The 13,767-nt window shown below is 38.8% G+C and overlaps 1 protein-coding gene across 1 annotated transcript; it reads right to left on the bottom strand.

Moving 5' to 3' along the window:
• Positions 1-5,466: 5,466 nt before the first annotated feature.
• On the bottom strand, positions 5,467-8,992 carry LOC119021279 (acidic mammalian chitinase-like). Its single transcript, XM_037101469.1, is given in 12 exon segments — positions 5,467-5,654; positions 5,736-5,819; positions 6,020-6,152; positions 6,236-6,352; positions 6,442-6,624; positions 7,448-7,571; positions 7,679-7,803; positions 7,908-8,071; positions 8,237-8,295; positions 8,438-8,642; positions 8,754-8,780; positions 8,871-8,992. Coding segments are annotated over 12 exon segments (1,419 nt in total). The 5' UTR covers positions 8,896-8,992; the 3' UTR covers positions 5,467-5,481.
• Positions 8,993-13,767: the final 4,775 nt, after the last annotated feature.

Below are 13,767 nucleotides of genomic sequence, written 5' to 3'. Positions count from 1 at the left end.
TGGAGTAATGGTAAATTGGAGGGATTGCTTCGTTAACTCACCAGATGGGAGATCCAAAGAACAGCAGCAAAGTTTGGCCTTTTATACACTCCCACAAAGAGAAGGGAGGAGGTGTAGCAGCCTCTGACAAATAGGTGCAATAAACATACTGATTATTAGAACATGTTGTGATAAGGATCCTGCAAAGACATCATGCACTCAACTCATGAACTGGTTTTATTTAGGTCAGTGGACATATCACTCACTATCATATCATAATCAGCCAAAATTACCCATAGAGATCTCTGGATCATAGTCCTGATATGGTTGTTTGGTTGTCATATCGTTACTGTTGATATGGGAACTTGGCTGAAAGCTAAAATATCACTTTTACATATTGAATAATCATTTAGATTCAATCAGCTAAAAATAATAGTTTATCATTCCAAAAAGCAAACAGTAGGCTCAACTGGCAGAGGACAGATATTAGCTGGTTGAAGACCTCTTTTCACTTTCATATGAATAAAATTAAATACATTCATTTTTCTGCAAAACAAGACAATACTCTGGGATATGGTGGTCATTATTTAAAACATTTGGACCAATGCCTGACTAATGAATATAGAATTGAACTTGAAACTGGCTTGAGATTCATGTTCCCACATCTGTTTGCTCTATAGTTTATAAATATTAAACTGGCAATGGACAACTTTTTTCCTTGAACTCATCATTTTGAAGTACATAATGATTACACAGTGTAATGGTTGGGAAAAAAGTATACCATCCATGAAAGGTTGCTACACCATGCTGTTCAACAACAACAGGAACAACTGAAATAACTGTGGAAACTCCAAGGTAAAACTTTGGGTCAAAGTCTGTTACCTCGTTGACATGTGTTCCCCCTTAACACCAGGATTTAAGATGATTCAGAAGTGGCATTCTTTCTACTTACTCAGGAAGTAACACAACGTGCCTATTAATTAATACATACTCTGCCTTTTCATAGCACTGAGATCAGTGATTCCAGCTCAAATTGTTCTTACGGTAGCTTTTTTAGTTTGGACTGTAGTCCAGGGCTGCTAGCATTGGCCATGTTGTTACCACTGTCCTTGTGACAGGGGCACCAACAGTAACACCATGGGGAAACATTAACGGGAACGAAAGTTGATAAGTTGTCTCTTTCCACTTAAACTAGAAAAATAAACCGATAAATGTATGAAAATGGTCATTTTACTTTAACATCTCAGAAATCCTTTTGATGATATTTTTGCCATTTTGCCTTTGTTGGATTTTACTGAAGATACAGATACACTCAGGCAACTTGTTAAAATAGAGGGAAAAAACATGCAAAGTTGATTGACAGGAAAGAAATCAGGAATGTTTTGTTTATGTAGCACGTACTTTAGACTGCTTGACCTACAATGCGTATTATGTAAGGAAGCCAGTGAAAGTTCATTTTACTGAGCAAGGCTTGTCAAATATATGGTAAGAAAAATGAAAAAAAATAAAAGTTAAATAAATAAAAGTTTCCAGGACACACTCTTTAGCTGTTTCATGTATAAAAATACTCAGCCCCGATAAGGTGTACAGATTAGTAGTTGTAGTCTGGAAGTTTTGAAAAACTATCAATTTCACATGAAAAGGAACAAGACGAAGTACACACTAATGATCAGAAAGGATGCCCATAAACTTAGATGCATTATGAAACACCATGGTATAACTGGAGACTCTCCTGTTCTGGTTCCTAGATTAACAGCTTTGATTACATTATCTCTTTCCTTTGTTTGAAACCGCAGCTGACCATTGCCCGCCAAGTTTCCCTGCTGTCAGCCTCTTTTTCACTACACAATGATCCTCAGCTCTCTCACAGATATGTATTAAGCTAGTTGAGGGGACAGTTCTGGGACACACAGTGAGGTGTGATAGACAAACATTAAACATATATGAGGTAAAAGCAGCAGCTGCAACATTTACATAAAATATAAACCCCAAATATATTACCAATGGTATGACAAGACCAAATCAGCAGAATTGGGTGCATTGGCAATTTCTCAAATGTAAAGGAAAATATTTACCACATGCATGGTTTTGATCAATTCACTATACAGTATAATATAATAAAAACATGTTTTCTTTTTTTGCCATTGATGTATCAGATCATCCCATGAGTGTGTTATGTGGTTCAGCACATACATATAGGAGCACCACATTTCAGTGACTACTAATTAATCAACAATTAGTATACCCCATGAATAATTACAATATGTATTGATTGAATCTAGTTGTCATTGAAAGGTTATGATAAACTGCCATCTAAAGTTAGAAGAACCCACAGTGATGACCCATGCCTGACCAGCAGTCAAACCTACAACTCAAAGTCAAAAATATTAAAGGTACCTGTAGTGTTTTGGGTCTCTAGTAGCACTATAGAGATGTTTTAATTTGAATGGGTCCATGTTTTATCAAAAAGGATGAAGTAATGCAAAATTCTACTAACTGTGCAACACTATTCCACTCTTCAAGTGATTATAGATGCCAACAGGGACAGAGAAGAAGAAAACTACATATAGACACTGACTGTATAAAATAGTGGACAGAGCCACCGTCACAACACCCACGGGTTTCTGAAGAGCCAGTGTCAAGATCAAAGCTGGCGGTGGAATATGAGTGGAGCTAAATAGGTGAGATAAAGGAAGCCTGGCTGTGGATATACATCCTCGAAGGCTAAGGCCAGGCTAGCTGTGTTCCCATAGAAAAATTAGTCAATTCTACCTCGCATTGTTTGATTGAGTTTGAACACGGAATAATTTGTGTAACAAGTAACTAGCCTGAGTTTGACTGCCCTTCCTACCTGTAAGGGTGTGTGCATCTTTGATGGTGTTCACTTTATACATACTCACTAGGGACAGTGGTTGTTTGCAGGGTCTCTGCAGCATCTCTTCTCTGTAAATTAATAAAGTACATTTCCCACATTATTCAGCAGTTTAATAAAATAGCATAACACTACACTACAGTGGCTTCACTGAACCTCTGCAATATAATATAAAGACAGATTGAGTAGCAGGAATTAAGCTGAAACACCTTTTTAGTCCCAAAAGTTTAAAACTCTGTGTTTTTTTTTGGAAGGGGGGTGGTCTCTTCTACCAGAAGCTCTGGGCTCAGCCCACTGCTGTTTCCTCCAGAGCTAGGCAGCACAAACAGCTGTCTGCCAGTTTGTAGGATTGCTATGAAAAACAAAAGTAGTCCTCTACACAGGTCTATTAGCACAATTAACTGCACACCTAAACCATTTGTCAGATATCTGCATGACAAATTCTCCAAGAAAGACACAACAACACAGCTGAGAGGAAAAGTTCAGTGACTGGAATTAGCTGAGCTGACTCTTGCTGGTGGCTCGCCACTGGCATGAGTCGCCACTAGCTGTCACTCATGGTTTCCACTTCCTTATTTATGCATAACTCTAAGCCTTAATGTAATTTAAACCAGTGAGTAAAAATCCTTTCCCTGTGGGGTTGTCATGAACAGGGAGCTACAGTAACCAAAACCGTTTAATATACCAGGCTGTGAGCTGAACAGGTTTATTTCTGCTGTAAAGTTAAGCATTTTAACACAGGGTCTTTTGGACATTGACTTTTGGAACCAGTCACTAGTGGCCATTCAGAGAGTTGCAGGTTTTGGCACTTTGATGCTGGCTTTATTTGTCAGCCCCAGAAGTATCTGCTTGTATATAGACAAAGGCAGGTTGGTGATTAACACTGACTGTAAACAGAACTTTTGCTTAGAATCCTTTTAAGGTGACAAAGTTATGAAATAGGTAAAAGCAGCATCTAGCAGGGCCATGGTTACATATCAAAATTACCTGTACATGTGAACAAAAGAGGTAACATATAAATGCAATTAATCTTTGCTTTGAAAAACAAGCAAATATTGTCAGAGTTTTCTACAACATTAACAAAATTATGAAGTGAAATAGATACTGTACACACATTAAAATATACATCATTCAAATCAGAAAATAAAGGCTTGACTAAGGTGTAGGTTTAAGTTGTTTGACATCCACCCAATGAGCCCTTTGCAGTTAAAGTGAGTTATTCAATAGACATAAGGGAGGACAAAGGCAAAATGATGCAACATTAATTAATTAATGTTCTTTTACTTTTGTATACACCATATGGACAGGGATATTACAACAGTCTCATTGTGCACTCTATCTGAAATGGCTCTCAGAGTACCTCTTCCTTTCCTCCTGTATCATCTCCTGTTAGTATCAGCACAGCCTCATCATGAAGTTTCACCACATGCTGCTGCATGAAACAATGCCTAAAAGCCCAATAGGTTTTCTATTTGAGTATGTTTTCTGGTAAAGTCAGTTATCTTGCCATTCTTCATATCAGGAATATTACTTCCAAACTTTCAGTGACCCCCAATGTACCTTTGCACTTTCAAAATTAACTCTTAATGGATCTTTGGTTGAAAGCAATAAGTGGAGTGGTAGGGTGGTCCTTTGAACAGCAATGAGAAGCAGATGTTTTTATGGCTCACGATGTCAATTGTCACAGCTTCCAAGCTGTAAATAAAGTGCTGAAGGGCATGTGTGATATGATGATGGGGAAAGCCAGAAATGAGGTAACCAATCTGGGCAGGTGATCTTCAGAGATCTCTGACTCCTTTGGCACAAACAAATCTAAAGTAATGTAACACAGATACTGAGGTGTTGGCGCTAACACACCCATATCGATTGTCCGAATATAAATGCAAAGGTCGTCAGGCAGAAATAAAAGCAATGCTGAAAACAGACATGAACAATTCCCACTGTAACTATTACACAATTTCTATTGTTGAACTTTTGGATAATTGCACATGCACATGTAACATTTTGCAATATATTTGTTGTTCCTTAAAATGAACAATAGTAGGAGATAAATTGATTAGCAGATAGGTTTGATAGTTTTTTTTTTTGTTTTTTTTTGGTAAAATCTTGGTTGATGAATACTGCATGTTAAAGAGGACTTTCAATATCTAATTCGTAAAGGTGTGTGACTTTGTGGCAGGCCACCTTAGTTGCATTCTCAGTTAGCTTACAATGATACTTTGATACTTGAATTTTCTCCGGGATCAGTAAAGTATCTATCTATCTATCTATCTATCTATCTATCTATCTATCTATCTATCTATCTGATACTTTGTTAATTATGCTTGTTCCGCGGAGCAGCAGATACCCCCATTAAAATACAATTCCCCAGTGACCTCCTGAGGAAACTTGGATGCTCTTGGTAGAATTACAACTGTACAACATATAGAGCAGTGTTAGGTTAGGTAAGAGCATATTTTTCTTTTCATAAGTTGTCAACATTTATTTTTATTTCTGATAAGACTTTTATCTGGTAGACTTGACACAGACATTTTATAACATCATGTTACAGCTTTTTTATAGTTGAAAAGCAAAAAAACAGATTGTTTTCTCAGAGGCATTTAGCTTGTAGTCAGTACAGTGATATTAGTTTACACATCAGGCCATGCGCAGCACTTGCAGCTGTCCTTGAAGACAGTGTCGGCTGCACACATCATCAGATAGGTTCGTCCACCTGCGCATGTGTAAAAGGTGGTTTTGTTATCCAGGTTGGTGTATATGCCGTCGAGCTTGTCTTTGCAGAAGCCATGTCCTGGGATAGGGACTGTAGTCTTGGTGGATGGAGCAGTGGTGGTACTGCTGGGTTTGGGGGTTGTTGTGGACGGTGGTGTAGCAGTGGTAACACTAGTTTTGGTGGTTGTGGTAGTGACTGGTGCTGTGGTAGAAACACCAGGTTTCTTAGTTGTGGTTGATGGAAGTGGTGGAATCTCTGTGAGAGAGGGAATGGTGAGACATCATTATACCCAAAAGTCAGTTTTAGAAGCCTATGGCTTGCATAAAGGGCATCATACTGGTTCCTGAAAACCTGTGAATACTTAACATCACTGTGATACTTTATCACTCTTGTCTTACCATGAACGTGTGGGAACACACTGGCTCATAAAAAAGAAGAGAGGCAGCAAGACTTACCAGTGTTGATCAGTTTGCGCAGATGGGACAGTAGAGGATGGCTTCCTTCTCCACAGAAATCTCCTTTAAAGTCATCCAGATCCAAGGCCCACACAAAGGCACCACCATACTTCATGTCCTTCATGTACTGGACCTGTTGATTGAACATGTACATGAATCAACTACAAAGTTAGGAACAATCTCTATGTTACCACTGTGCATTGATGTGTCACCTACCTTGATCTCATAACTCTCTTTGTTGTCAAATCCCACCCACTCATTGTTCTTACTGGCGTAGGGCACTTTTTGGTCATCAATCCACTGAATGGTGGTACCCCGCAGGAATGTGCAGATCTGAAAGACCAGATTAAGTAAAGGCCACTGTTCCAAGCTCCATATATTCTACTTGCCTTAGAATGTATTGCAATTTGTTCACATTTTACCTCATAGTAGGACCAAAAGCCAGCCTCTCGTGTGTATGGACCAGCTGATGCAGCACCGCTAGCTGGGCCGCCAACGCCAGTGTTTGATTATGTCAGATGGAAGGTACGGCCATAAGCTGCAAATCCCATCCTCAGCTTCTCCACTGGTGTGCCGTTGTCCCTCCAGTATTTCATGGCAAAGTCCTGTTATATAAATGGAAGGATGAAGGTGAAACTGGCAGTGCTTGCTGGGCATAAAAGGCGGGATTTTGAGTTTGTCATGAAGCTTCCATAAAGTAAGGGGACTGAAGGAGCAGAGGCCAGGACTTTTTTCTTTCATATTTCACGTTTCAAATATACTCCCTACATTCCCCCATAATGCAACCAGTTTTCCATTTTTACACTAGACCAGTGACCTTTTTATTGAGGGGCCGACATTTTTACTATTGTAAACTTTGACAGTCTTCTCTAGGTGTTTGACTGCTAGTGTGTGTCTGTGTACTGCAGGAGGGATGTTTAGATTCTCCACACCGCCAGTTTGTAAGGCTACATTCAAACCAGCAGAAGCCTGTCCAAACATTTTGATCCAGCTCAACCTTTGACACAACTTTTGGACAATCACATGTATACATTTGCAAGTTCTTGGTGGATTTCTTTGTAAGATATCAGGTATTTCTACTGTGCACCTTGTAATCATTGACAAAAGGAAACATTTGCTGCCACCATTTGCTGTTGTAAAATCCTGTCAGATTGTTAAATTGCTCAATGTGTCAAACTGGAACTCTTGTTACAACAGTGCCCGAAGGAACACACCTACACAAATGCATGCACAACTGCCATTGTTATTTATGTTAATTTACTGCAATACTTCTGAGGTTAGTTGTAGTTGGAGCTGGGTAGTACTTCTCATCATAGTAAACTGACCAATACAATTGCATCAACTGGATGTATGTATTCCTGTGTCATTATATCATAATAATTTTGTTTTTCAATATACAGAGCTCCATAGCAGCACCACGTCTCTCACAGTGTTGAAGTGGATGAGGTCACCACTGTCATGTGAGCCACGGTACAGTGGACTGTTGTGTCCAGTGAATCTCTCCCAAGCTCCGTGGAAGTCATAGGTCATCACATTGATGAAGTCCAGATGCCTGAAAATTCATATACAATACTGATGAAGACATGCTACTGAACCAGACTTTAATCAGAAACAAGGACAGACTCAATATATCAGAATTTCCAAAACAATGTGCAGTACTTGGCAATCTCAGCAATCTCATATCCAGCATCTATGGTTCCCTTTCCAGCAGACACTGCAGCAGTCAGCATAAGGTGAGGCTTGCCTGTGGCCTTGGCCTCAGCTGCATAAGCTTCAACAAGTTCCTGCAATAGAAGAATATTGATGTAACACTTCCCAATGTATAGTGTTACCAATATGATGTATCTGTTTCCAGGGGCTCAAGAGATGAGAGAGATAAGAGACCCACCCTACAGAGCAGAGTGAACCTCTGTTTATCCTCTGGAGGACTTCCATGAGATCCGGGGTACTCCCAGTCCAGGTCCAGACCATCAAATCCATGAGTCCTCAGGAATCTGATGGAAGACTGGATGAATGTCTGACGGTTGACTGGCGAGGACACCATGATGGAGATTGGAGATTTGTTTAATAAATAATATGAGAGCTACAGACATTTGACATTTCTAATCTCTTTAACATTTGTCTAGATTTTATCCCTTCTCTGATGCTTAGCTTTCATTCCATCTTCAACATTTGTCATATTGGGAAGAATGTTTGATAAAGACAGAAGAAATACTCACTGTGCTGAGCCAAAGTTCCATCCACCAACAGCCAGTAAGGTCTTCAGACCAGGGTTCCTTTAAAACATAGATGAGGCTTGATATGATTTGCACAATTAATATCTTATTTTAAAAAGTGTGTATATAACAAACAAATATAACATATAACAACAATGTAGGTCATTAACACATATTTCATACTGTGGAAAGACAAGCTTACTTGCTTTTCAGGCCATTGAAGGTTGTGTACAAGGTCTTGTCATTCCATTCATAGGTAACCAACTTGTTCTTGTTGTTGATGATGGAGAAAGCATAAATCAGATGGGTGCACAAGAAGGGGTCCACATTTTGGGGCATGAATTTCTCAGTTCCAGGTCTGTACTGGGCCCAGTTGGTGAAGTAGCACACCATCTGAGAGGCAGTTGCTGGAGATTGACGGACACCAATCTGTGGACTGCATTGCACTGTATATTATTTCTTGAAACTACACAAACTTCAAAGTGTGGTAGAATGACCATATCATAAATTTTACTTACCGAGCTGGCACGTCACCAAGCACAAGCCTAAAGAGAGTTCAAATTGGAGATGAAAAGAATGAATAGAGAAGGCATCATGTATGATGTTGAAAGCACTGAGGCCTGATGACTGTTTACCTGCCAGAATAGTGAGCTTCGTCATCCTGATTTCAAAGCTCACAACTTCATGGTCACGGAAGAAAAAAAAAGACAAACAAGTCAACAAAGACAAACAAAGAAGCTATCATGATTACAGACTGTTTGGAATTGTTAAAACGATTCTTACCTTACTTGGCAGTAGCTACTATGATATCAACAGTGTTGGGCAAGTTACATCCAAAATGTAATGTATTTCACATTAGTAGTGACTTACATTTTAAAGTAATAAGTTACTTTACAAAATCTTTACACTTAACAATATCAGTTTCATAAGAGCCCATGTTCAAATGCCCAACCTTACTGTAGAAATGAACATGTTTACAGCCTGGTGCAAAAAATGGTCTTGGTCTCTATAGTAAATTTCCCTGTTTTAGACAACAGTACGGTGAATCTTTATACAATTTACATGTCTGAATCATTATCATTAAGGCTTAAAGTTTTGCAAAATTAAGGCCATAGCAGCTTTGAATGATAGGGCTTCACCTGAGCTAATTCTGGTCACTGAACTTCACTTCTCAGTCGTGTAAGTGGTGTCAGTGCATGCATCATGAAGATATCAGACAAAAAACATGTCTTGCCCTCTGTTCACTGTATTAACAAACTGTAGTGGGGGGACCAACATCTGTGTTTTAAATTGACAAGCCACCCTGTTAATTGGCAGACAGCTGCTTGAGTTGGCGAGTTTTGAAGTAAACAGCTGTCATGGAGCTCGGAGCTTCTGGAGGAAAAAAAAACCTGGGGCCAATTGTATAAACAGTGAGTACACATGAAAAATGTACTTATGCTACTTTCCAAACAGGTTTCCAAATGTATAAAATGTCTACGAGCAGTGAAACTGTGCATACAGGGACGTATCGTTTACGCCATGTTCTCCATGCATGCAGTCTTTTCAGTCTGATTATCGTAATGTTGCGAGTTGGCAAAAATGATAGGAGCTCTAAGGGCATACATAAGGGCTCTGTTCTTGGCCCCTTGTTCTCCTTTTCATATAACATAAATATATCATATTTTGGTCTGCTGTGTAAGAAAACTAAAGTCTTTAAATGTTTCAGAATGCTGCAACTAGAGTCTTCACACAAGAAAATATGATCAAATTACACCAGTCCTAGCCTCAGTGCAATTCATGACGGATCAGACTTAAAGGTAGTGCTGATGACATACAAAAGTGTACACAGCCTTGCCCCGTCAGACATGTCCAATCTCATAATACCATATATTTCATATTAGTTACCTTACAGAATTCACACATGAATGTGACTGCCATAATAGTCAAGTCATAATACCACATAACATATTATTACAGTACTGTATAAAATATAATTTTATATTATTATATTATATTTTAATTTTATCAAAGAAAAGAACTGCTGACATTTAATCAATTAAATTTCCCAGAAAATTCCTGAATCATACTGGAACTTAATTTCTACTGTAGACTATAAAGTAGTTCTTGGAAACATAAGAGAATAAAAGAAGAAATCATTCAACTGGATTCCCAGTGCAAGCTTACCTCAACTCTTATCTCAAAAAGAACAAATGTGTCTGAGTTTTCCAGCCTCTTATATACATTCAACTCCTGTGGGGTAGCATGATATCAGTGCTCCTCATAGTCATGACAAAGAGGTGGGCAATAATGATAAGTTTACTCTATTGCAGGTACAGAAAAGTGTAGATAAGTAACATCAGACCCCAACAAACAGATGTTGATAAGCTAAATTGTATAGGGCAGAGGTCTGAGCTGGGGCCACTGCTGGTATTGGTATCTAGTAGGAGGGGCCACTTCAGCATTCTAATACTATAAGAAAGTGCAACATTTCTCAATATTTAGTGTCATTTCTATCAATAACAGAATAATACTAAAAAACAAACACCATTTTGTATACTTTTAACAGTGCAAAACATATTTAAAGTCAACCTTGAACTGAACTAACAAATGCAATCCCTGAATACATTTGTACTTTATTATGTTACCATTTCTGCTCATATCATCTTCATATCTAACAATGTATAATTATTTTTTTTAAATTTTGTTTTACAGTTTTTAAACTGATATTTTTTTTCCTCATATCTTAAAAAACTGTTTAAACCTTGCGCTGAACTAACAAATGACATCCCTGAATAGATTTGTACTTTATTTCTTGTCAGACCCTTGGCAGCACTTGCACTTACGTTTATTAAAGTGCATAGTGGAGAACAGTTTATCACACAGATATGTGCTTCCAAAAAGGAACATTACCCGACAATACTTTGGACAGCTCTGGGAGGGATGAAGACAGTTCCTTCAGAAATTGTCCGGTCATGTCTGCTTTACCTCGTGTCTCTCTGATTTTAGGTTTTAGCTCATAAACTCAGCAACTCCTCTGTCACCTCAGATTCGTCATTACTACCCCTGGTGAAAATGGCAAAGTGTGCATTGACAGTCCAGCCTGTGCTTTAATCAAGCACCACATAATTTGCATGGAAACTGTTCATAAATGTGACTTGATAACTCAATCCGCTCTGCCATGGTGTTTGCCGATAATATTGAACAAGCTCTTCTTTTCCGGACATAGAATTTCAAAGACTTGCATCATGCAATTTTTCAGAAATGGCCCTTTGCTGAATGTCTCTCCCGCTTTTTCGATTAATTCTCTACATAACTTGCTCCCACTGAAGCATCACCTACTGACCTTCCGGGTCTGGCAGTTTGAGACCGCTGGTATAGAGTCAGAGAGAATTTTATGGAAAATTAAATGATATGTAATATTCTGCTCTGAGCTGATACTTATGTGCGGTGGCAAAGTCTACACCTTCTCTCATCTCAGTTCTATTTAAGTCTCAATTTCTATTTGAAATATACTTCCTGTGTCTGTTTGCAATGTGGAGCTGAATAAATAAGTTTATTTATTGCTAAAAAGACAGTGAGGGTGAATGAAGCCAATGAAAATGCACAGCCTTGACACCACAACTTCAAACCAAAATAAAAGCTCCATAGGGCTGAGGGTAACTGCAGTGATATTTATCAAGCATGAGTGACGCGTTTGGCCCATTGCTCATGCAAAAACATTTGTGCAAGTTTAAAGAAAATATGCTGATTGGCGTTTAAATCAAGAGTGAGATGCGTAGATTAAAATCAACCTCATCTTTGTGTATGTCCAACCCAGTCACCAGGTTAAAGTGTTAGCAGCTCACGTTGCTGCAAACTGTCAGGCCTGGACTAAAAGGAGGACTCAGATGCAGTACAGACTCAAAATTCAACAGGCCTTTATTCTGAGATTTCAGGCAACAAGACAGAGTGATAACAAAACAGGCTATAAAACCTGAACTTGACTAAACCTGCAAGGCGAGAGGGAAAACAAGAGGGAAAAGGAGAAAACAAAACCACACCAACAGTGGGATCTCAACGGGAGTTGGGGAAAATCAAAAATAAATACTGACTTATCTCAATCTTAAAAAAAAAAAATTACAAAAACACTCGAGGAGGAGAACACGGCTACAAAAAACTGAACTAGAATAACTAAAGAACTCAAAATCGCTCCAAAATGGAGAAAAGCAAAAGGCTGAACTGAAACTGTGAGCTGAGCTACACTATCAAAAGGGTTACAACAACAACAACAACAAAATCACTCTACTCAAGGCACAGCAAATGACAGAAACAAAAAATTAATTTCAAAACAATACAAGACAGATACTTAGCAAGGCGAGGCTGTGATGAATGGCTTAGGTGAACGACAGATGAAACACAGGCACAGGACAAGGGGAGACGCAGACTTAAATACACAGAAGGGTAATGGGGAACAGGTGGAAACAATCAGGGATCAGGGATGATGTCAGACTGGAGACACATGAGGAAGGCCAAGTGACCTGAAACGAGAGGAGAGTCAGAATTTCAAAATAAAACAGGAAGTACACGAGACAAGACACCCAAGACAAGACAAACCTCACTGCTGTGTGACACAAACTGTAGATATGTCCATATGTACTTGTCATAGGCTTTGCACCATATAGAAAATTCTCCTAAACACATTATGTCACATTTACATTACATTTTTATGACCTGCCTTTCATATCGAGAGCTGGAGGGGACAAGGCTGCAAATTGGTAACCACAGGAGTTGGAGTTTGATTTGCAGAGACGCAGTTACAAATGCCGGTATGGCGACCCCTCATTGCAGCGACCTATGGCAATGGTCTGTGCCTATGGCATTAGGTACCGCTGGGAATGCAAACACATCCTGAAACAAGTTAAAGATACTACAAGGGCCGGTTGTGCACTATGTCCTGCACATAACATCTGTTAGCCGGCTCAGGGTCAGGTGTTGAATATGTGGTGGGTGTGACGTTGAGTCAACTCCCGATTGATTGCGACTAAAAATGTGATAATCAGTTGCAACACATCATGTAAATGCTGTTAATTTCTTATTTAGTTTATTTAGTCTATCTTTATTATATCTGACTTGTCTTGTGTCTGTGTAACTACCATGCTGATTTGTTCTATGTCTCTGTCTGTTTTTATTGTATATAATATAGTCACTGTTTGTTTATTGTCTTAGTAATATCCCTCCTGTGTACATGCTGACTTGTATCATTATTGTGCTGACTGTGTACTTAACATGCTGACTTGTATCATTATTGTGCTGACTGTGTACTTGACGTGCTGACTTGTATCATTATTGTGCTGACTGTCTACTTAACATGATGACTTGTAGAATTATTGTGCTGACTGTGTACTTGACGTACTGACTTGTTTTTTTTCTTTTTTTCACTTTACTTTTGTAAAGTCATTTATTTTACAATATACAAAGAAACAAGGAACAAAATACGAGAGGAGGGCAGAGATGGGTGAGAAAAAATAAGCAAGAGGAAGATGAATCATAATGACAACATGTGTACAGGCA

The sequence above is a fragment of the Acanthopagrus latus genome, chromosome 6 (genome assembly GCF_904848185.1).
Source record: "Acanthopagrus latus isolate v.2019 chromosome 6, fAcaLat1.1, whole genome shotgun sequence".
In the NCBI taxonomy this organism is placed as follows: Eukaryota; Metazoa; Chordata; class Actinopteri; order Spariformes; family Sparidae; genus Acanthopagrus; species Acanthopagrus latus.
This window is presented reverse-complemented; position numbering and strand designations above follow the sequence as displayed.